The 25,306-nt window shown below is 38.5% G+C and overlaps 1 protein-coding gene across 1 annotated transcript; it reads left to right on the top strand.

Annotated features, from left to right (window-relative positions):
- Positions 1-1,118: 1,118 nt before the first annotated feature.
- On the top strand, positions 1,119-24,801 carry nedd9 (neural precursor cell expressed, developmentally down-regulated 9). Its single transcript, XM_002932666.5, has 7 exons — positions 1,119-1,338; positions 10,380-10,796; positions 18,811-18,909; positions 19,754-19,846; positions 20,029-21,171; positions 22,457-22,546; positions 22,629-24,801. The coding sequence occupies exons 1-7, from the start codon at positions 1,327-1,329 to the stop codon at positions 23,121-23,123; spliced, it is 2,349 nt and encodes a 782-aa protein (XP_002932712.1). The 5' UTR covers positions 1,119-1,326; the 3' UTR covers positions 23,124-24,801.
- The last annotated feature ends 505 nt before the right edge of the window (positions 24,802-25,306 follow it).

Here is a 25,306-nt window from a genome sequence, read left to right as displayed (position 1 = left end):
GACACCATCACAGCATGGGCAATGAAAATCATTTCCACTGAAAAAAACTGGGAGAAAATAAATGGGATACAAGGCATCATCTGCCTATTTATTATCTTGTGTCATTGTTTGTATGAAAAGTTCTAAGCATAAGAACCAGACTGGCAATCAGTAGATTCTGGCAAATGCCAGAGGGGCTGCTGTTAGATGCCTCTAGGTTAAGGTGGCCGATTCTACACGGCCAATTCTAGCTGCCGATATCGGCCCCTTAGACCAATTTGGCAGCTTATCGGCCCGTGTAGGGGCACTAACGACGGGCCTGCCCAACTGATATCTGGCCTGAAATCTGGCAGGTTAAAAAATTTAGTCGGATCAGGGACCGCATCAGCTCATTAATGCGGTCCCCGAACTGACTTTGCCTATACCCGTCGTTATAATTCGATCGTTTGGCCCAATTAGCCTGGATTCTCCTGATATCGCCCTCCCGTAGGTGGGGGATATCGGTAGAAGATCCGGACGCTTGGCGACATCGCCAAGCGAGCGGATCTGAAAGTGTATGACCACCTTTAGTCTCTATTTTATTACATGAATGGCTTGATGCCTGTAGCACTGGATGCCTCTGGCACTGGAGCTGCGGCACACAATGAGGGGTTAATGCCATAAAGCCTTTTTAAAAAATCCGACTGCACACCCTCATTCCCCAAAATATTGCTGTGGGGCAACAATAGTTCCTTCAATCTAAATTCCAAAAGGATTGGTTCCTAGGATATATATGAGGTTTCGAAGTGAGCATAAACAATATATCTAGTCAGAACGGGCAGGAAGACACACCCCTTTGCCACAAACCTTTGCCCCCAACCAAAGTATTTCTATTGAGATACTGTATTCCTAGGCTTCAAAGTAAAATGTCAAGTTCCGACTGCTGCCAGGTCAAAGCAATGCAGCAATGTGAGTCAGTTTCTTTTTTTACATGGCATTTCTTGCAAATCAAGCTCAATCCTGATATAGACATGAGCACACACACAATACACTCTCAGCCTGCTGGGCTCAGAGTACACTAAAGGGGCGGGAACAGCAGTATGTGACACGTTCTCATTTCAGCCTTCCTGGCTAATGGGAGGCCATATGCAAATAGCTGTCCCAGCTTGTGCTCAGCAAACCCAAACAGCTCTCAGATAGGTCTGTATGGTCCCACAGTGAAGTCTGCTTGCTGCTGCTGCTTCTGCTTGAAATCCACTTATAGCTGCCACGCACTCTAACACCTTGGTCTGGAGTTAGCGCTGGGCTTTAAACTCTCCAATGTGGATTCTGTAACTATCAAGTGGACCCAGAGGAGATCCAGCAAGAATGAAGTACAAGGTGAGTTCATAGCTAAACTGTATGTAGCTGATTTAGCCTTTTTCTTTGCTGTCTGCCTGCTGCAACGTGTACATGTAAATTCTGCATGTACTGCCACAATGTATATAGTTGGGTATAATGCTGTGAGCAGGCTCCATTACACAGGATATTCATGTTAATGAGCATGTACATTCCCTAGACTTACTCTAGACTTAAGGCTTTGTGAAATTTAAGGAAAAATGTGTCTTTCTCCCAGACAAGACCTTATTTTGCATGGTAAATTTACTGTGCAGGGAGGGCGTTTAACTGCTGGTGGAGACTGCCAGACTGCTTTATATTCTCTTCCAACAGGACACACTAATCCAGAGCAGACAGTAGTGTCTCATTTGAGAGGCTCCAAGCCCTGGTTATTGCTCTTCATTAATGATACAGCTCTGGATGCCTCCCAGCAGTGTTTTGGGGAATGAGGGATTGCAGTCTGACTTTTTAATGAGGCATTATGGCAAAGGTTAACCCCTCATTGTGTGCCACAACTCCAGCCCCAGAGATGGTCGCTGCAGGCATCAAGCCTTCATGTGAATGCTAACAAGACCAAAGGCTTTCTCTATTCAGAACTTTTCATACAGAAAATGGCACAGGATAATAAATAGGCAGATACTCTAATGCATTGTATCCCATTTATTTTCTCCCAGTTTTTTTCAGTAGAAATGATTTTCTCCCAGTTTTTTTCAGTAGAAATGATTTTCCCCACACTGTGATGGTGTCTGGGTGACCTGTTGCTACTGTAATCCTACGACAATGTCTTGTGTTTTTTCCCTGTGTGTTCCTTTGATTAGAAGTGATTATTTTTAGCTTCTAGTAAAATTGTATTTAGTGCGTGGGATGTAGTACTTCTTTTATTTATGCTCAATGATTCCTTGTTTTAAAACACAGTGGTTCTGAATGTTGAAATTGTAGCAGCCAGCTGTTGCTGGGTCACAGCTCATACCATCTTTAGAGTGACTCTAAGCATTATGGGAGTTGCAGTTCAGCTGCAGTTCAGCAATACCTTGGGAAACATGTATTGCTCATTTCTGACCTTTCTTTGTACAGCACACATTCTTGTTTCTTTGCATACCCTATTCTTAATGTCTAAAATGCCTTAGCACTGTCGTCCTTGAGACCCATAAGCTGTATGTGGTCCTAAATGTGACTTTATTATAGCCCCTAATCTGCTACAAGGTTCCATCAGTCTCTTTGTATGACATAATAATTATATTATATATTATAGCCCCTTTTTGTATGACATCATAATTATATAATATATTATAGTTCCTAAACAGCCTTTATAAAAACAGCCTCTTACAGAGCGAGAGCTGCATTAGGATATAACAGCAATTATCTGTCACTCCCTAAACCTCATCCACTGCTGTATTTAGAGCAGGGCAGAGAGGGTAACCTAAGAATAGACCCCTTGAACAGAAAACATTATAAGTGAAAAATACAAATGACATACACTGTGTAACTCCTGATTTATAGTTATAATTTTAAGAATTGCCAACCTCTGGCCCTCCAGTTGTTGCTAAAGGTCCCCATACACGGGCCGACTATAGCTGCCGATATCGGTCCCTTGGACCGATTCGGCAGCTAATTGGCCCGTGTATGGGGAGAGCAGAGCGGCCTGGCCGACCGAGATCTGGCCTGAAATTGGCCAGATCTCGATCGGCCAGGTTAGAAAATCCGGTCGGATTGGGGACCGCATCGGCTCGTTTATGCGGTCCCCGATCCGACTGCCCCATTGCCGCCCACATAATCCGATCGTTTGGCCCCAGGGCCAAACGATTGGATTATTTTTTTTTTAACCTAAATGCTCCCCGATATCGCCCACCCGTAGGTGGGGATATCGGGGGAAGATCCGCTCGCTTGGCGACATCGCCAAGCGAGCGGATCTGCTGGTGTATGGCCACCTTAACTCCAGAAATAAAGTGTACATTTGTGGATAATCTGTATGTACCACAGTCCACAAGAAAGAATCACTCCACTCTCAGGGGAAACAAACATTTTTAATTATTAATGCATGTACTGCCATTGCCTAGAGACTTGTGAACTTTGCTAGGTCAGAATTCACATGTAGCAACAGGCTGCATAAAGAGGAATCTAGCATTTTAATGTAGAATGCATAAATCTCCCTGAGCCTGACAGTGTTTCTAGTGGGTGTTGTTAGCTCTCCTCTGGCACAGTAAGCCAGCTGAATTAAACCAGTATTCTAATGTGCTTATATTAGACCTGAAGGATTTGTTTACAATACCTAATCGTAATTGGTACATAAGGTTTTTTTGGCAACTTACTTGGGGTTGCAGTGTTATAGGTCCCATAGCAAAATAATTGCATGACCCCCACCCCAAACCTTAAAGGAAACTCACCAATTTTACATTCAAATATTCAAATAAAAAAATTGTTAGAAATGGCAGGGCTACACTGTGCCCCCCTGCACTCTTGGGTCCCTATAGGTGCTGCTCTGATTAACTTGCCTTTCCATAATAAGAATGCAGCCCCTTTGTGCAATCTTAATGACTGCCTGTCAGCAGCAAATCAAGCAGTAATAGGACATGCTGTTTCTCTGAAGTTGGGACAGTTTGGTGTGGCTTGAATAGTTAGATTTATTCCCAGAAAATACAACTTAGTAAAACAACCTCATCAACATCTGGAGGAACTGTGAGGCAGCAGCTGTCACACAAAAACTTGGGATTTTCCAAGTTGTTATAACGTAACCAGTTCCTGTAAACCCCAGTTCCTTCTGGGACATTTGTGAATACTGTACATATGTAGAGTGATAAAGGTCCACACACCTAGGTTTGTTTAATACTAAATTGGTGCTATATATAAATATATATGTAGGAGTTGTAGTTTAGCAACAACTGGAGGGCCAGAGGTTCATATCAAGTTAAGGAAAGTAACTCTCATGGGCAAGTTAAATGGTGACTTCTTAACTAAAATGCAGAAACACTTCTTGGAAAATACTTTGCCTTCAAGGGAAAACAGCAGGGCTTATGATAGCTTAGTAGAAAGTTCTGTGTCATTGTTATAGATGAAAAGCAAATCAGTCAAAAAAGATTTGTTTGAATAGGAAAGTGCATTTCTGTATTCTAGAGTGGTCTGGATATAGGATTTCCACACCTTTGTTCTCAGACATATTATAACCCTTTTAAAACATTATACCATCTATTTCAGAGACTCAGAGGTGGCAAAAGCAAAAAAGCTTTTGTGATAAAAATGAGAGCACCAAATGCTGACAAAATGCATGAGGAAAGTGAAGTGCCAAAGAATTACAAATGTTGCCATACAAAAGACTTGTTGTCTAGGGAACGGGTGGCTCCATTCATTTTCCCATATACATGAGAAAAAAGAACAGTATACCTTTTGTATTGTTACTTTTGTTGCTACAGAGCTTCTTGAATGATAAACGTTTTGCAACTAAGGGGATGGTAATATAAAATCTAGCTATTGTATATTAAACATATAGAGGGAATAATCAATCCCATTTTACTATTAGTAAAAGGGGATTTTCTATTGGCTATTAGTAGAAGAAACCAAAAAATTCCTGTTTGTAAGGGGGGGGGGGGCATATAATATTATGCTATTTGTTTACACAAAAGCCTCTGCTGAGAATACTATTAGGCTAATGTCCCATAAAGAGATTAGTCGCCCACGATAGATCTCTGCTATTGCGGGCAACTAATCTCTCCAAAATGACTTTCCACTGGCAACAAAGCGAATTGCCAGTGGAAAGGCCTACACATCACTTTGGTTTTGCAAAGTCACGTGAAGTTGCCTGCAGGAGGAAACTTTGCACAACTTCAGAAAACCGATTCGATGTGTAGGCCTTTGCACCGGTTTGTCCCATCCCTCTGCTTCCAGGGCAGGTCTGAATGAACCATACTAGTGTTAGCTTTGACTTAAAGGTTTTATAGTTTATCATGTTGGACAACTCCCAGAACAACTAACTTTAAGGAGTTCTGGCATACATGGTAGAAAACCTAGAACATATAAATCAAACAGAATTTGTTCCACTGAAAACCATTGCAAGTCCAACATAACAGCATATCTGCTTAGATGTTCCTGTTATACCATCTCCCCTTTGTAACCAGGAATGTGTCATGGTTTCTAAATACCCACTCAATAAAAAATGTTATGCTCGCATGCATTTCTTTGTGCTTTGTGTATATTTAAGCTCTTATTCAGAATATCTAAGAAGTTGAAGTGCAAACAAATGTGGGTGTCTACACAATAAGAGCAGGTCTGAAGGATTGGATCTTGTTACACAAACCCCTGTGTAGGTCATACTTGGCTGATGTGGAGCTTCAAAATACCCTGAGGCCACTTTTATTCTAGTAGTATAAATAGGTTTTATATATAAGTGTAAATGACTGCTGTTTAAGGTCTTTTGTACAGGTATAGGACCCGTTATCCAGAATGCTTGGGACCAAGGGTATTCTGGATAAGGAGTCTTAACATACATAATTACATAATTATAGGTCTCCTTACTTTAAGGGCTCTGGCACACGGGGGGATTAGTCTCCTGTGTCTTGGGCGACTAATCTCCCCGAAATGGCATCCCACTGGCGAAAATGTAAATCACCGGTGGGATGGCATACGCGGCGGCGCGATTTCACTGAAATCGCACAGGTTGCCTCGAAAGGAGAAAAATCGCGCCGCCGCGTATGCCATCCCTCCAATAAGGATTAATTATATCTTAGTTGGGATCAAGTACAGGGTTCTGTTTTATAATTACAGAGAAATAGAAAAACATTTTTAAAAATTAGAATTATTTGCTTATAATTGAGTCTATGGGAGATGGCCTCTGTAATTCGGAACTTTCTGGATAACAGGTTTCCGGATTAAGGATCCCATACCTGTATTGAATTAACATCCCTGATGTTACTAGACTGCACCATGATAAAATGTTTGAGTGCTAGAATGTTTGGGTAACCTATAGTTGAGGAATACTTACCTCCTTTAAGCAGAACCATAAATAATATAACACCAAATATTCAATGTTTTGGGGTGCACAGTAAAATTGAAAGCAATTGGATAAAAAGGGAATTTTGCTATCTGCAGGCACATTTATAAAGTGAAATTCCTATCAAGTGATTTGACAGAGCATTTTGTTTATGAGTTTTATTAGTTGGTTCTATAAAATGACATCATATTTTTGGGAGCTGGTGTCCCAAACTGATTTATTGGACATGCACCGTGTTTTCTGTGGGTGAAGAGAATGAGCTGGCTATGTGAACAAAGATAACATTAGAGGTCTGTAGGAAATCTGCCCTATTCACTTACTAGATTGGAATGTCACAAGAATGGGCCCATGAATGATACACAAACAAAGGCCCCTGAAAAAATGCAAGTGAGCCTTGGAACTCCAGCTCCTTTTCAATGAATGTCACTGTATTCTAGTGACATTTGAAAACCAAGGGCTACAAGAAGGACTAAACTGAGTAACAATTAAAGCTAAATTCTACCATTTCATTATTATGCAAATATTTGGCCACTCAAATTTACATCTGAAGCAGGTTTATTTTTATGCTTATTTTATGCACAAATCTAGTCTTATTCCTTTCTGACCTAGTTAATGGGATCCCATTTTCTGTGTATGAAATTTTCCTCTGGGGCTTCTTAGTGCTAATTAGGAGAAAATACAGTGTCAGGAAAATGAAATGACACTTCCTATGTTTATATTGTAATGGGCTACTAAGATCTCTTACCCTTACAAGTAAAGCATTTTCCACGTCCCCTGATTATCAACATACATAAATACTGTAATAAATACTGTACATGCCTCAGCTATTCATAAAACACTGTGCATAAGGCAGTCATCTTTTATAAATTATTGTTTATAACTTTATTGCCCTGCCAAGTCATAAAGCTGACAGTACAGGCAACTGGATAAACCCTAAGAGCAAAAGCACATTAAGGGTGAAGACACACAGGTCAATTTGTCGGCGCAACTTTTTTAAAAAAAAGTCGCTGCAACTAATCAGCAGGCCGTGACTGGCATGTGATGGGTTCCAGCGACTTGTATAGTAACCTATGGCAGCTAAATCATCTCAGCTGAGTTGTGGAAACTAATCGGCCTGTGTATTTTCACTCTAAGTGGATTGGCCGCTTTCCCCTGCAGGCATTTTTTATAGATGTGGAGGAAAGTGGATCTGCTTTTATGCGCACACTCCCATGGCTCCATTGACAGGTCTGGTGTCGGCCTTTGTGGAGCTACACGGAGCAGATATTGGCACACAAACACAAATGTATGATTTACACAGGTTGATGCCAGGCCAGGAGCCATGGGGTGTGAGCATAAGAGTGGATCCTCTTTCCCACGCATCTCTAAAACCGCCTATGGAAGAAAGGCAACCCGCATTCTTCCTTTTGATAAACATTTTCCATATACTGCAAAATTTCCAATTTCATGATTGAAGGATCTGAATAAATTATATCAATCTGGATCAAAATAGGCAGGCATCTTAAAAACACAACTATTTGTATTTCATATGATTACTCACTACTTATGTTCCTGTGTTATTTAAGGTAGCCTTTAGCAAAACACCCTGTATTCTACTTTCACTAAGTACATAATTACACACCTCACCTTGCCATTGCCTGGAGAAATTAACCTACATTTTCCCACAAGCCTTAGTGTTTTTGTTTGTGGTTTGTTTGACTCGTTATGAGATCACTTGTTTCCTGTACTGTATGTATGCATATCCAAACCTTCTTCTTTACCCCATTTCGGGTGACAAATGTTTGCTTTCTAAAATCTGAAAATATTACAGTTGCTTTAAGGCAAAATTAGATTCTTTTAGGGGTTTAAGATAATATTCCAAGAGTTACAAGAAATACTAAGATGTGTTTGTTATAAAGAAAGTATGGTACAATTTAATATAATGAAAAAGAGTTGTGTCTGTTCCCCATTACCTCATCACAGTTGTGTCTAGATACCTTAGTAAAGAAAGTAGTAACATAACCAGGGGTAAAGGGCAGATTAAGTAAAGACTGAATTGGGGAATTCAGTAGGGTTTCCTGCCATTCATTTTTTTGTTTGTGTTATTTGTAGGGAATTTTGCAAAACTTTCCTAATAAAAAAGTATTAAAGATTTGGCACAAAGCTGGTTAAGGTGTCAATTTGCCTGCTTTGAGCAGTAAAACCCATCCATTTCCTATGGGGTATTAGTTCCCAGTGCAGCTTAGCTAGGAATTAAAAAGTTCTATTTGTAAACGTTTCAACCTGTGACACCCATGCACCCTTCACTGTTATTGAATTCACTGAGATCACTGTATATGCAAAAGGTTCTGTTGTCTTGCATGTTAATTCTTGTTAGCCTGACTGTCTGAGAGTTCTATTGCATCATTGCCTGGTGTTCTGTAGTGGCCACTCCACCTATGGCAAATAGCAACACCTCTTTTTTTGAGAGAAGTGTGTACTTAACATTATGGTAATTACGTAGATGTTTGTCACGTGTAGAGTAACACGAGGAGATTTTATGTCAGTGGTTTTTGTTATAAGAATTTGTAACTGCAGAAATGGTCTTTTGGTAGTGTATAGGCATTTATGATGCACAAAAACATCTTATGATAACCATCAGGGTATACATTTATAAGGAGAAGGACCAGTGTTGCCACAGGTTTAGTAACTGCATGTAAAATCATTGCTTTCAGTTACTGGTAAATTTAAGGCTTTTTTTCTTAAAAAAGATACAATTATGTCTGATGAAAACAGTTTAAAGCATCATAAAGGCAACAATGACTTATAGGGGCATAGGCCCATTTTTGTCAGGCACGTGATGCAACTAAAGGACTATAGGCGCTCATTATGACAGCAGATATAGAGCAAAACTTGCTTCTCGTTGAGCCTAAATTACTTCATATATACCATAGGTCTGGACTAATAATTCTGGATCATATTAACACCTTTACCTATGTCACTTGTTTATACACTGTGAGGCTCTTTTCATTTGATCAAGCTGGATGGGGATTTTATTATTAGAAGTTATTATGACATTTAAAGTTTATACCTCTAGTCTGCTTATTGGGCTTTCCCAGACTAAACTGCTTGAAAGAATTTGTCAGTCAGAACTATTACAGCAGTTATTTTTTTGGCAGTACATACATTAACAGATTAATTAGATGTGTTGATTTCATGTCTGGTGTACTGTATTATATAAAATATTATATAAAAAAAAAACCAATAAGCTACTAGAAGCCTATAAAGCCAATACAAATTTAGAACTGCAAAGGTGGCCTAAACCCAAAAAGTCAAAAAGCCTCTGACATGAGGGTTTTGTGTCTGTGTCTGCTGTGGCACATTTTTATAGAGTCTGGAAGGGGAGTATGAATGTATGCATAGTTGGTATTAATGTCTCGATGGAATAGGTACCCCAGTAGGTTCCCTATGTCAGAGCCTGAAAACATATCCTTGCCATGGCCCTTTTGATTGCATAGCTGCATTATCAACAGTGTAATAAACACTAACAAGGCTGAAAGAATTCATTCAGGAACCGTTTGTGCCACATATACACAGAAAGGCAGTGTATGCCATTCCTTTACAAGATGCTAATGTAGACATAGGAAAACAAGCTATGGACAATCAGGTTTATTTGCTTGCTGATAGCAACAAAAGAGCTGTGGGAATATTCATAATGAGATAGCTTTCTATGGTGATCTAGGTTGTGTTTAGCATACACCCTGATAGGTGGTCAAAAACAACTAGTACAGAGATATTAGCTGCCTAGTGGAACTTTCTCACGGGAAACCTATTTAGTGTTTATCTATTCGTGCTAGTTGTATATGTAGGTAAGAATGTGTTTTGCTACATTTTGAAATCACTGCAAAAAAAACAGGAGAGCTCCACAGTATCCTTTATACCTAATACATTTGGGACTTTGTTTTCGCAAATATTCTTTAGAGTATATTATAATATTGCAACAATTCTCTGTACACATGTAAAATATTTATACAATTGTACTAAAAAGAACACTGCAACATATTACGTCTCCTATAATTCATTATGGTTTCCTATTCCTGTTTAGAATCTCATGGCAAGAGCCTTGTATGATAACGTGCCAGAATGTGCAGAAGAACTGTCTTTCCGGAAAGGTGATATCTTGACAGTGATTGAGCAGAACACTGGAGGACTGGAAGGATGGTGGCTCTGTTCATTACATGGCCGTCAAGGCATCGCACCTGGAAATCGATTAAAGCTTCTCATTGGCCCTGTTTCAGAGAGCTATAAACATGAAAACACGAAACAAGAGGCACATCCTCAAAATTTTTTACCTCAGCAAATCTACCAAGTGCCACAGGCCTCTTACCAAGACTCTGTTTATCAAGTACCGCCATCCCAACACAATCCAACTGTCTATAAGGTGTCCAGAGGATACACTTCGGAAGATAAGAAACCTATGACAGCTTTACCAGAAAGCATGGATAGCTCTCCTGGTAACAAAGTAAGTATTAATTGTATTCATTCCCTGTTGGTTTTTGAAATATTTTTATAGGTTCCATGGAAATTCATTAAATCTATTTTAGTACCACATACTTAAGCAAATTCATGTGGAAAATTATACATTGTGAATTTACTTGGATAAAAGTTATTGCCAGCTTATATTGGCAAGGAGGTCAGACATTTTCCTATCTGTCGTTTGCAGACCTAGGTAATACTTCTTATGGGACTTGACCGCTTGCCTACATATTCTTAAACAGTATTAATGCATTTTGGTGTTTTTCTTTCATAATAACGTTGTCTCCTTTTTTGAGCAACTTCTTTTGCTCTTGATCAAAGCCAGGTGGGGAATGCTAATCGGACAATATACATTACCCTCAGAGTGATTCACTATTAGATCTCTGCTTTTGCCTAGTACTTTTATCCAGACACACCTTTTTTCAAGCACATCCTTTTGTTATTGATGTCAAATACAGCTGGGATCTGTCTAGTACATGACAATAAATTGTACATAATGCCCCAATCAGTAGGTCGGTTCTTTTAAAGTGAAGAGCTTGGTGGGTGGGTGGTACAGCTGCTGCCATTAAAGAATTGGTGTTAATCCAAAGTGAACAGTAGCAGTCTGGACAAGAGTAGAAAGATGCACACTAACAATAGGGTGTGGGTATTAAAGGGTAAATAGAGTCATAAATAAAGGTGTGAAGAGTGCTCTTTTACTCTTGGTCCATGTCTGAGCAATGACAGGACCCAGTGTATAGTGGAGTGGAGGATTTAGTAAGCTGTTTTTGAGTTGAAGGGAAGTAGCTTATACCTTCAGACTGTCAGTATAAAATGCCTACAATGGAAGTGATATAGTGGCATCTCATTTAAGCCATATGCTTTTCTAATTACCCTTTGAACTGTTGTCTCAGCAGCACTGATAGTGTTTTTGTCCTAAAAGTCCCATACAGCAGTATACAACTGCTAATATTTTTTTTATTGGTTAAAATAACCTTTGGGGGTATAAAAATTCTTTGAAGGGGCAACTTCAGGTTAAACCCCTGAAGATGGTACAAAATCTAAACAATCAGCTGCTTACTGCCAAATTTCCCCATTTGCTATTCTAAGAAAATGTCATACAGTTCAAACACAGCTGAAGCATCGCAAGTTAAGTATAACTATTTTTCTTATAGGAGAATTTTTTTTACATATTTTGAGAGTGGGTATATCCTAGTTGTAGATTTATAGTCTGCAATAGCCCCTTTACTCATTCCCTGATATACCCAGGGCTTAGTTAGCGTGCCAGCAGTGCATGGGCTGCCTAAGGAACTCCTTGTGACAACAAGAACCAGTTGCGAGAAATAAGCTTCACTCAATGTTTAGTTAATCAATATAAGATGCAAATATTTGAAAGAACAATTTCTGTAGAGCAGGGGTTGCATAACCTGACAGATCCAACAAAGCTTTCAAGTGATGCTAGGAGCTATAGCTCAACATGGATTATACGATGGAAGGTGTGACAACTGTTTTGCGTAGCAAAAAGGTATATGTCTAAGTCAGGCATTTAAATACACCCCTTGAGTGTTCTATACAGAAAGCTAATAATTCCATTCAGATTTGCCCTATTTATGTAATGGTATCTACTGCATCTTAAAAGGAACAAGAAATTATCATTGTTAACTAAAAGCTGGCAAGCATTAGAAATGAAATTTAGCCAATACCCGATAAATCCCATAACACTAAAGAAAAATGATAAGCCTCTGTTGTTTTTCTTCTGTCAGTAGACTGTAAATGTTATAGATTTCTCAGTCAAATGTACTTACAGTTAAGCTTGGGTAGCACCAATAAGCTTTGAGATGGTCAGGGGAATTGATTCCTATGTTATCTGATTAGTTGGTGTGGATGAGTTCATATGCAGTTGAAACACAGGCAAACTGAAGTCATCCTATTGCCCTTATTGGTTAGAGCTTGAAACAAACACATGGATCCAACAAGAAGCAGAAACAAGGTACAGTCTCTGTTTCTTTCTGTCAGGCAGTCACTTTTGCCAAGTTTTGATGGAAGGAGCTTAGTCAGAATGAACTCTACAATCCAATATGATTGAAACATTTGCCACCTCTAAAGACAATCAACAAATTTGCTGGTTATGAATGACAAACCATATTGGTCAGTATATTATTGTGCTGTTATAGGTTACTAGACCTGATGAAGTTATTATCCTTTATTTATATTGTGCTGACACCTTTATATAGAGATTGTTCATAGTTCATGTCAGTCCTGAATAAATGGAATAAGGAATAACATTTCTTAGGGCAATGTCAGGGTCAATTGGGCCCTTTTGCTAGCTAAACTAGCTAGTTTATTATTATTATTATCTCTCTCTCTCTATTATTGTCTCTCAGAAGCATGGAGTGAACCCACAGGTCCAAACAACAATGAGAATGTAAATCGCCGATAGGAATACATACGTGTCACTTTGGCTTTCCAAAGTTGCCTTGCAAGGAGATTTCAGGCAACTTTGGAAAGCCGAGCTTTTTCTACCAGCGGTAGAAAAGCATTTGAGGAGATTCGCCACCGCTAGAGGAGATTAATCGTCTTCTCATGTGTCATCAGCCTAAAGGGTTATTTGTGCCATATTAGTATTTATGACACAGTTGTGATGTTATTGTAGAGATTATGGGGATATGTTATCAGAAATATTGCTGTGCTTGGTACTATTATCAGAGTATGAAAGGAGAGGCTAAAGTTCATAGTGGTAACTGCCATGACTAGAAATAAATAAACAAATGAAAACAATTATGACTAAGCAGTTACAGAACTCTAAGCCACACTATTACATCAGCATGCTTTGGCTCTAGAAGCATACCACTTTTCCTAAATTATTCATAATTGGACAAAATTTCTTTTAATTTTCTTATACAGACAAGAGTTTCACAAATGATGTGTTGGTTAAAGCAGTGTCTGGAAATGTTGTACTTAAGGCCAAAATTGCATTCAGACTGAGAAGTCGAAGTAACAAACACATTTTCTTTTTGTGGGATTTTGATTTTCATTATTAAGTTAAAGGAGTGAGTCGCATATGTTTACATTTAATCCAATCTACTGTGTAAGGGAACCTTCCTGTTATGTGCTTTAAAACTGTATGTTTCCAGGATGTACAAGAACAGCCCAATTTTGTGATTTTATATATTATTCTAATTTAAAGAGCTATACATGAGGTTTGAGTATCTGCTCAGAAACAAAGCAACCATCTCTGTGCTGGTGGTGGGGACATCTCTGGGGAGTAACACTCTTTGCTGTGACCCTCTTGCCAGCTCTGAATATATGTGCTCCATAGTAGAAGTCCCTTTTAGGCCTTATCTCAACACAAACAAAAATAGAAACTCCTGATATTGTTTATGCTATAAGTGGGCACCATACTGCACAGCTTAACACTACTAAATACTGTGCACTAGTGTTTTCTGTACTTGTGTCACTTTGTAGGTTCATGGGACACTAATAAGTTAATATTCATTTTTCTTGTTACAAATCAACTATTCTCTACATGTAAAAGTGTGCCAGTGTAGAAGTGGAGCACATATCACCACAAGATGGGGAAGTTTGCAGTCCTGACAATACAACAAACCCCTGTGGTGAAAATAGACATCTTCTGTCACGTCTTATAAGATTGAATTGATAGCTAGCAAAGACAGAGAACAGTTGTCCATATTGCTCATGCTGCTGTTTAAGCAATTTAGCAATTTGCCCTGTACTTTGCCTTGTCTGCTGTGAGACTGGGCAGTAAATGTGGCGTGTTCTCAGAATACTCTTGCTTAAAGCCAATAAAAAGTACATTTGATAGCACTGTAAAATGATGGTTGTAGGCAGAAATAATTCAAGACTGGTTAATAAATAAAGTAATACTGAAAGTCAGTCTGACATAATCACTTTTTGTGTATTATTTATCCCATCGCCAGTTCTCTTTGCGAGATATTACTTTTTGAGCAAACAAATGACATCAGCACAGTACAGACTGAGCAGGCTATTTTCTTAGCATTCGTATGGCCGAGAGGGAAAGGCTAGTTTAACACGAACCATTGTTGTTTTTGGCCACACAAGAAATATTCAACCTCAGAACAAACAAACCATAGGAGCCTGCAGATTCCGGTAAGAAGTAAACACCATATGTTTTTTTCTGCCCATTTGGTTTCAGTGGTAAAGACTCCAACATCCACAGTTACTGTAGGAAGGAACATTGAGTATATTTCCTCAACTTTCCATTTAGTTGAACTTTTATTGGAATTAACAATCACAATTTTAACCACTGGGGTTCAGGCCCAGACTGGCAATATGTGGATTCTGGGAAATGCCAGAGGGGCTGCTGTAAGATGCCATAGACAGTCACTATTTATTGGGCTGGTGGGGGCTGTTTGGGCCTCTGTGTACCTGCTGGCTTTCATTTGTGGCAAAGAAGTCTATGGAGCCCTTGGCCAGTTTAGTGGCAATAAAAATATCTTGGATGTCTACAACTGGCCCTTGGGCTTCCAGTTGCTTCTTGGGAATATATACTCAATTTCTAAGTAAAAGATAAATATTTAGAGCATAGCTTATTGTGTATTTTAATCATTTTGATTCTGCTTGGTAATGATTTTACCAGCAGTTTTTGAAGATTTGACCTTATGAATAGACTGTTTTAAAAAATGTTAAAAATGCATTTTATATGCGTGATGGTTTAACAATTCCAGATTGTCCTTCAAAGCACTAAAGCGGCTATATGACTTTTAAAAACAAGATGACAGACCATTTGGCTTGCTTTTAGAAGCTGAGCACCTGTTGTTGCCATTACAGGTGTAGTCTTTAAAGCCTTTTAATTAGAAAAATGAAAATCGCTGTTAAAATAGTATGGATTCCACCCATGCGGTGTTAAATATTTAAGAGCTACTAGTGGTTCTATTAGAGACACAATTTAATGAAAATAAGGCCACACAATCTCTGCTTTTTTTAATTAGCAACTTACAAAAAAAGTATTTTGGCTAGTGTAGTTTGCCTTGGCAAGAAAGCCTGTTCTTTCAAAAAAGATCATTTAAAGCTGGAGATGCTAGGAGTTGCAGCATGATCTCCCCATGTAAGTGACAGAAAAGAAATTAATATCCTGCATTGGAAGCTCCTTACAAAATCATAAACTGACTAAATCGATATTAAATAGTATGGTAAACCACAAACATCTCTTGTGAAGTGATAAAAATGGGAAATATGCCGGAAGGAGTTTTTGCACTGTTGTGCCAGAATGAAAGGCAGATTTTAAGCTGCTGCTTTGGGTTTTTTGGCCGGATGAAAAAGTTGCTCTGTCACTTAGAAAAGCACCTGCCCTGGTCTGTAAGGAGTGACAGCTGAGCCAGGGCGAGAGGTCAGGTCTTTCCCTCTGATCTCGGTTCTGCTTACAGGCAATGTCACCTTGTCTCTCTGCTATCTGGAGTCGCTTACAGAATCTACAGAGAAAATGACTTGTTTCACTATTGTTTTCTCACACAAGATCCTCTCTTGTTCTCACCCTGCATGCCCATGGGAAACCAGACTCCCACTAAAAGCTAAGGAACTGTAATGTGAGCAACAAGAACTTACGGGACTTTATATTAAGCTATTGAGGGGGTAATGGTGCAGTAGGCTGCATTTCTTCGCTTTTTACATTTCATTGTTTGATCCTCGCCGCTTCAGTCTTGCTGCTCCTGACATCTGTCCTTTCATGTAGAAAAGACTGCATAGTTCAGTTCAGTACACAGGAACCTGCACTGATATTCCCATGAAGTTTATAGATTGGAGGTTTTTTGCCTGGGGCTAAAGGCCATAAAGTGACAACAAAAGAGAACTGTTGGCACCGATATACAAAGCTTTTGCTTAAGGCTTTAAAAAGCCAGACAATAAAAATAATAATTCAGCGATGGCTAACCTTCAGCACTTCCTCTGATGAGGACAGCTGATAATTGTAGTTCTTTACAATGCTGTGCAAAACAATATATATATATATATAATATATCTAATATATATTTAAAAACTAAAGCCTTTTCTATTATTTTCTTCCCTTCCTGTACACCCCTTTCTGTTATTAAACTGTCATTCCTTTGCCTATTATCAGGGATGTGGGAGGTATAGTTCATTAGCCAATAGTCAGCCTAGTGTTCTGCTTCTCGTGGCATACAAATTCTTTTTAGCTTATAGATTTCTTTCATAATAACACACTTCTACGGCGGACAATAGACTGCAAGTTTGAGTGCCAATGTAGCGTGCAGGAATGTAGGCCAATGTTATCAGCGGCTTTGCCATTTGTTACTTTTAATGCACAAACAAGAGAGATTACAAGCTTGGAATGCAGTGTTCTGTGCAGCCAAGTGACTGAAAGAATCCAGTTAAAATGTAAATAAATGAAATGGCTGAGAGTTCATTAACATGTAAGTCAGGAAGTACAGTCCAAAACACAGAGGGAGGTGGCACGTACGTCTAGGAAGAATGGAATTTGACTCTAGCTGGAATCGACTTGTTTTTTTGTCCTTTTGTGTGACTGTGAAGAATATGTGAACATTCCAATGTGTAGCAGGGACCTGTTTATTAAAAAATGTAAAACATATGGAAATAAAGCAGCTGAAAGATTACACTAGTATTAAGAATGGTGAACTTACAGTAAGACAAACAGATTCCGTTGCTGGGTTTGCAGAGACACAGACCTGTACTGAAGTTGTAAACCCCCAACGTGTATACAAGTCAGCTGATGCAATATCCAAGTGCCCCCTACACTTACGGATCTATGCAGCCATGACACTGAGTGGGTGTCCCTGGGGGTGGGGGGCCTTTGTGCATTGACTTATTCATTGACATGTACTTGCAGATCTCCAACTGAAGGCTGCTACACAAATTCTGTATACATGGGGATAGATGGTTGTTTGTATTCACAGAATTGAAAATAGCTTACATATCTAATTGGGACTGGCATGTTTTTGCTTTTGGAGACACAGAGATGGCTGAAAAGCCTAATAGCTGTGCTGTAAAACAGTATTGCATTTCAGAAAGTATGACTGAACTTTGGGTAAGAATAAAATGCATTGACCTCATCTGTACTAACTTAAGTATATCTTTTTATGGTTAGTGGTACTTGGCATAGGAATACAGCTAAGCCTGTAATGATTCACACCCATAATTACACAGTGCTGAGTGCTGTGACTTTTTGCCTGCGTCAGTGCTTCCCAGCTGAATATATGCAGACTTCTGTGTGTATGTGTCTGCTGAGGATATTTAACTCCTAACTTGCCAAGATTAGGTGTAGAAGTAGACCTGTCAAGGTTCAAGACATGATATTATTTAAAGTTACAGGCATGGGTTCTATTATCTTGAATGCTTTGGACCTGGGCTTCTCCATATAAGGGAGTTTGCTGTAATTGGGATCACCATACTTTAAAGGTGGCCATACAAGGGTAGATTTGCTCCTGTATGGGGCCCTCTAACAGGCCTCCCTGACTGATATCTGGGCAAAAATGGGCCAGATGTCTATTGGGCAGGCTTATTTTTTCTGTTGGAACAAGGACCACATTGGCTCATTGATGTGGTCCTCACTTTTTGTATCCCCCTTCATTATAATGCTATCATTTGGCCCAAGGGCCAAACGACTGCAGTAGCACAATATCACCTATCCAAGGTGGCATATTGCCAAACGAGCAAATCTTACTGTGTATGGCCACCTTAAGTAGCTTAGTTATAATCAGGTTAAAGGTGCTTAAAATGGGCACTATAGGAGAAGGCCTTCCTATAATTCAAAGATAATTTGAGATCTATATCCCAAAAAACACCCTATACAGTTATGTATTACTGAGAAGGGTAGGATGTGTTGTATTACTGTATTTTAATTTGTATTTTGTCACCTTGTTTATTAAAATAGTCAACATTTTCAGCCTCATGGAAAATTAACAGTATAATGTGATTTTCATTTTGCATGCAGCTTTTTTCTGTAAGAGAACACATCTGCATCAATTCTGCTTTTCAACTGTTGTGTTCTGTGTATTTACAATCTTTAGGTTAAATGCCAGCCAAGGATGACGCAAGGTTACAGTCATGATTGTACTTCCCGGTGGCAGACAAGCGTCTATGACATTCCTCCTACTCGGCCTCAAGGGGTACGTAGACAATGGATATTTTCAGACTGTTTGAGGTAACCTCGCAGCTGTCCCTAAATATTTTATTGCACTCCCTTAGCATGAAAACACACATGGGGAGCCTGCAGCATTTAAGGTGTTGCTAAACTAACTTTGCCATTATCTTGCCTCAGGCTAATAACGCTTGGAACAAAATTAGTGGGAGGCCCATTTATCAACATCTCATTTTGATTGGTTTTAGAGAAAAAACTAATTTTCTCTAAAACTATAAAGTGATTAACAGCCTTTTAAAAAAAAGCACAAACAAAAAAGACACAAAAAAACACATCTCCCTTGTCGCGGGGCGACTAATCTCCCCGAAATGCCATCCCACCGGCTAGAATATAAATCGCTGGTGGGATAGCATACACGGCCGAAATCGCCACACCGCATATGCCATCCCACCGGCGACTAATCTCCCCATCTGTCACGGCCTTTAGTGTTCTCATATTTGACTGACCCAGAAGATATTCCAAAATATTAGATAGTGTCCTTTAGCGGACTTTTGTAAGAGTGAAAATAATGTAAACTTCTTTGCATGGTCAAGTTACACAGGTTGCTCATTCAGCAAAAGCTAGTAAAACATGGAAGACAAAATAATAAAGGGAAAATAACAATAAACAAACAGTTTTTGATCAAACATACAGCTAGCTGTGCACTTCATGACATAGATCATCGGTTCAGAAAAAAAGCCATTTCGCTCTTCAGTAGAGACGCACTCACTGAAACTCTAAGCATCAATCACAAAAAACATTGTTTAAGTGTCCTTCTTACAGTTACATTTTTATAAAATCTAGAAACCTAATTTTCATTTGTTTTATTGAAGGTGTATGATGTGCCAGCAACTGCGAAAGGTTCAATGTATTCAAGCTCACCCACCAAGGATCAAGGAATTTATGATGTTCCTTCTTCACAAGCGGTAGGTGACAAAGAAACTACGAAGATGCTACACATTCAGTAGTTGTTTTGCAAATAACTTTATTTTGCACTTGAGCTAACTATAAGCATTTATAAGCTGCCCCTTTATCAGTTAATATGTAAAATAATTGTCCTAATTTACTGTTTAATTATGTATAAATATGGGAATGCTTGCATTTTTAGGTCTACAATACCTTACCATCCAACAATGGGAAGATGTATGACTTTCCATCTTCAAGTAAAAAGACAGTAGAACCTACTTATGATGTTCTTCCTCCAAGTTCTACAACCTTTTCCCAGGAGAAAAGCCGCAAAGTGAGCATGGTCGTGTCACCTCCACTAGAAGCTACAAGAAAATCAAGTGTTTATGACTTTCCCCGCAGCCAGCAGACTCAACCTCAAACAGATGATTATGACTTCCCTCGAGGAATTCAGAGTGAAAATTTTGTTTCAGATGGCCAAGACGGAGTATATGACTTTCCCCCACAGGCCTCAGAGAGAAGCAAAGTGGTACAAGACGTAACTGATGGTGTTAATCGCTTGTCTTTCTCAAGCACTGGAAGCACAAGAAGCAATATGTCAACATCTTCCACAACATCTAAGGAGTCATCTGTGACTTCATCTCCTTCCCAAGACCCAAAGTTACTTTTGGATCCAGACACAGCCATAGAAAAACTTTTAAGGTTACAACAAATGGTGGAAGTATCTGTAACTCAGTTAACAGCTTTTGTTAATTCAGAATGGCGCTCTTATACAAACATGGAAAGGCATATCAATGAGATTCATAGTGCTGTAGACCATGTTGAGCAGTCTCTGGGTGAATACCTTCAACTTGCTAAAGGGGCTACAACAAATGCATCTTACTTGCAGGAAAATGGCCTTTATAATAAAATGAGGAGGGAGTTTCAGCGGTTAGATGATTCTCATCATATTCTCACTCAAACATGTCAGGATCTGAACAGTTGTAACTGGTCTATAAATGTGCTTGCTTTCAACAAAGCAAACAACAAATGTGACAGTCTTGAACGTTTTGTCATGGTGGCAAAGACAATCATAGATGATGCCAAGCAACTTACCACCACCATCACTATTAATGCAGAGCTTTTATTTAAGCAGTCAACTACTATTTGCCATAAAAAGAGACCATCGGATTCCATCAGTTTTAGCACAGACTACATGTGCAACATACCTCAGCCTCAGATTATACAAGATGATATACAGAGCAAGATGCTTCCCCACATGTTAAAAGAGCAATCTTCAAAATTCAAAAATCGCGATGGTTCTTTAAAGAGCTGGATGGATGACTATGACTATGTGCATTTACAGGTAAGTCATTAATTTTATATATTGTTGTACATGTAAGCTATTACACTATATTTTGCTGTGCTATAGTAGATTTACTTTATATTGCTTTGGAAATAGTATAAAAGCACTGTTGTCTTTATAAACTGCAGTATATAAATGCCACTATGAGCACCAAAGTGTTAAAAAAAAAAGTGTATTTATTAATTATTATATATTAACTGAAAGTTGAAATCCTCCCTGCCTCCTAAGCAGCAATTAAACATTGTTGTGGGATCAAGACATTACCCAATTTTTTTTTTATCTCTAGATATTCTGCATAACTAAAAAAATATCAATGCATCTTATGGCCAGTATGTACTACATTATACTGTGATTGGGTATATTAAAGAATTGCCTGAACACAAATTAGTATCTAATCAGAACATAGGGGTGGATAAAAGCAAGATGAGAATCAGTCCCGTTTGGCCTTAGCCTAAAGCTGGCCATACACTCACCGATAATATCGTACAAAACCTCGTTCTGTACGATATTTGGTGCGTGTATGGCAACTCGCCGAGGCAACCGATATCGCAGAAGACTGCAGATATCGGTCGACATGCTGATCGGGCACCATTGAAGATACCCGAGCAAAATCTATGTTCAGGGCTGAATTGGCAGAAGGAGGTAGAAATCCTATTGTTTCTACCTCCATATCTGACGATTCAGCCCTGAACGTCAGTGGAGGGTTGGAACGATCTTTCATGCGACCGATGATACATCAGTAAAAGACACTCAACCAAAAGACAGATTAATCCAAAGTGTTGAGTGTTTATATTTATATAGTCATCTCCATGCCAGTTACCTTAGCAAGGTAAATGGAACCCTAGCAACAGTTTAAATTCCAAACAGGAGAGCTGCAGGCAAAAAAATCAAATAAATAAAAACCCAGAATAGCTAATAAATATAAATGTCATATTTCCTTAGAAAACTCCCTTATACATCATACTGGAACTTCCTTTTCAGGAACATCACTTTTAAGGCCAACCACAGTTAAAGACCTTAGACTGTGAATAGCTGAGACAGATGAAATTGAGAAAGCATTGGCAAAATTGGAACTTTTCAATCGCTGTAAAAGATTTCAGGCCTTTCTGTTTTGAAATGTCTATTGTTAGGGGCACTTCAGCCATGAGGCAAAAAGCCACCTCTGGTAACGCAGGGGGGCGAATGAGGCAGCAGCATCTCCTGAAATGCCTCTGTCTATTGTTGATTTATTCTTATTGGTTAAAAGACACACAAACTAAATGATCAATTGCATGTTATTTCTCAGGGGAAAGAGGAGTTTGAAAGGCAGCAAAGGGAACTTTTGGAAAAGGAAAATATCATCAAGCAGGGAAAACCACAACTGGAACAGTATCAGGTAAGTTCAAGGCCTTTGTAATTTTGAGTCTTGGCTAAGAAATGGATAAACGGTTACTGAGCTTTTACGATGTGTGTTTCAGCTGAACCAGTTCCAGCAGCTGGAGCGAGAGATTACTGCGCCTGTGGAAAACGATATGACGAAGTGGAAATCATCCCATGACAGTTCTCTTGTACCACAAGAAAAACGACTGCTGTCTTTTTACGCAAACCAGTGTGAGACTCTCTTCATTTCCCTCCTTAATGCAATTGATGCCTTTTTCAACTGCATGAGTTCAGGGCAACCTCCACGGATATTTGTTGCCCATAGTAAGTTTGTCATCTTGAGTGCACACAAACTCGTGTTTATTGGGGACACACTGGCCAGGCAGGTGGTCACACAAGACATATGTAAGAGACTAATGAATTCCAGCAACCAACTTTGTGAACTTCTAAAGACAATTGTAATGGCTACCAAAATGGCTGCGCTAAACTATCCAAGCTCCAGTTCTTTGCAAGAAATGGTGGACAGAGTAACAGAGCTGTCTAATCAAGCACAACTCTTTAAACTGTCTTTGGCACAGATGGCATCCTTATGAAAAAAATCCTGTATATTATGTATATATTGCAGCCCACATAAAAAGAGACTTATTCAGTGTAAATATATTTTTGTAGATATTTTCCTATATTGATAAAAAGCAATTACTGTGGCAAAAGAGTATTATATATTTTGATTATTTTATGATATTAAACTAACATGTATGTTACATGGCAAACATTCCTCATATATTTCCCAAGAAGCACCTTAAGTTTTGTGGAAAGCAGTTTTATGGTTTACTGTAGATGAATTTCAAAATGTTATTTTTTTAAATTGACTTGTAGGGGGGGGGGAGGTCATAGATTATGCAGTGCACCATTTTGACACCAATTCACTTGGTACCCCAAAAATATTCTTGTTGGCAGCTCCAGGAGTGATATTACAAGATTAGAAACCAGAATGTGTCTTCTTGAGAGTTGCACTGTCATTTTAAATACCGTAGTTATGTTTACAAAGAAAAATGAACATATTTATACAGAACTATGCTTTGATGTGTTTTTATTCTTTATATATTTTTTTATGTTGTACATTTTTTTTAATATTGTACATTTCACTGCCAGAGACCCACTTCATCAGCAGAAAAAATGTGTTAAATATCACTACAACTGCAAAAAATAAAAACAATTTATATTTATTGAACATTTTAATATCAATATTTAAGGACCTTGTTAATTGTATAAGATGCAACAATAGATGTATTTAATTGGAAAAAGGATTGGAATCCCTATAAACAAACATACATGGCTGGGTCCCAGAGACATGCCTTTTGCCAACCATTTGATATATGTAATGTTGTTGCACTGAAAACGGGTGCATTTGCTTACACCCTACCAAAGTTCATCACAAGTGTCCTCCCTGCTATAAACATTGGGCAGTTGTGTGTTATTTTATTCTTTGTGTAATAATTAACGTTGCATTTCAACACATGCAGCAATCATATCTTTAGTTGTAGGTGCTCCAGTGTCTTCAACTTTTTCCTACATACTCAGCAACTGCTTCTTTCTTAAGGAAAATGGATCTTTGATTGATTAGAGAAGAGGTATCAGTTCTATTATGTTGCAGCCCTTAAGAGAACATGTAAGGGCAGATTTATTAAAGATCAAACTAGGGAATCCAGAAGGATTCCAGGAAAGTGTTAACAATAATATATTGATATGTTAAATATTCATTTATTTCAATGTCTTGACAACTTTGAGCAGTCCAACACATACATTTTTAGGGGTGTTAGTGCTGCTGAGCTACACAGAGTACTAACACCCATCTCATTTGTAAATCCTTTGCGCAAACTGTATGTGGGGTTTACCAATTTGGACAATCAAGAAATGATAAAAGTCCCCCAGTGGGACCAAAACGTTGGAATTTGTAGCACGGTGGTGAAATAAAAATATAATTACTATTAACAGAATATGGAGTGCTGGTCCCCTCTCTTCTTATATACATATTAATATATAATTGGATCTAGTTCAGTAAAAAACCTTTGGAGAGCTAAACAAAACAGTAGCAACTGTTTATTAGCATAAACTAATGGGCAATGAAAAGAATCTAATAACCATAGCTAGGAAAACAATGTGATGTTTTTCAATATTTTCAAAGGGAAATCTGCAAAATATGTTCACCTTCCTACATACATTCTTATTGTAAAGAATATTTTTATTCATTAAAATGTTTTTCTTTGTGAATTGATTCCTATGTTTATTTGTATTTTGACTGACAATGAAGAATGCCAGAGCTAGAAAAAAACAATCTTAAATGAATGGAGAAAAATGGATGCATACCTTAATCCAAAACAAAATATTGTATCTTAATACAATTGTTTTTGTGAATGTACTGCGTTGCTACACCCATGAAGAATGTAGACCTGCAGAAAAATAAATCACAAAAAAAAGCCTATTTTTAAAACACTTTTTCATATACTGTTGCATTATTCCAAAATGAAATGCTACCATTGTACAGGCATGGGATCTGTAATCCAGAAACCCGTCCTCTGAATTACAGGAGGGTCATCTCCCATAGACTCCATTTTAACCAAATAATTCAAATTTTTTAAAACTATGTAGCCCACTTTATCAGATTCTGTGGCACTTCGCGGGCGACTAATCTCCCCGTCTGTCAGGGCCTGTAAACCTTTTGTTTACTCCTATTAAACTGTTTTAATAGGTCACTTATTAAAATATTAATAATAGG

The sequence above is a fragment of the Xenopus tropicalis genome, chromosome 6 (genome assembly GCF_000004195.4).
Source record: "Xenopus tropicalis strain Nigerian chromosome 6, UCB_Xtro_10.0, whole genome shotgun sequence".
Lineage (NCBI taxonomy): Eukaryota > Metazoa > Chordata > Amphibia > Anura > Pipidae > Xenopus > Xenopus tropicalis.
The sequence above is the reverse complement of the archived record's forward strand: the minus strand, read 5'-3'. Positions and strand labels throughout refer to the sequence as shown.

Excerpts from the sequence above, each read along its gene's own strand:
- nedd9 (XM_002932666.5), top strand. Across the intron at positions 19,847-20,028 it reads ATGTTCCTTCTTCACAAGCG|GTCTACAATACCTTACCATC; the intron begins GTAGGTGACAAA and ends TTGCATTTTTAG. Across the intron at positions 22,547-22,628 it reads CACAACTGGAACAGTATCAG|CTGAACCAGTTCCAGCAGCT; the intron begins GTAAGTTCAAGG and ends TGTGTGTTTCAG.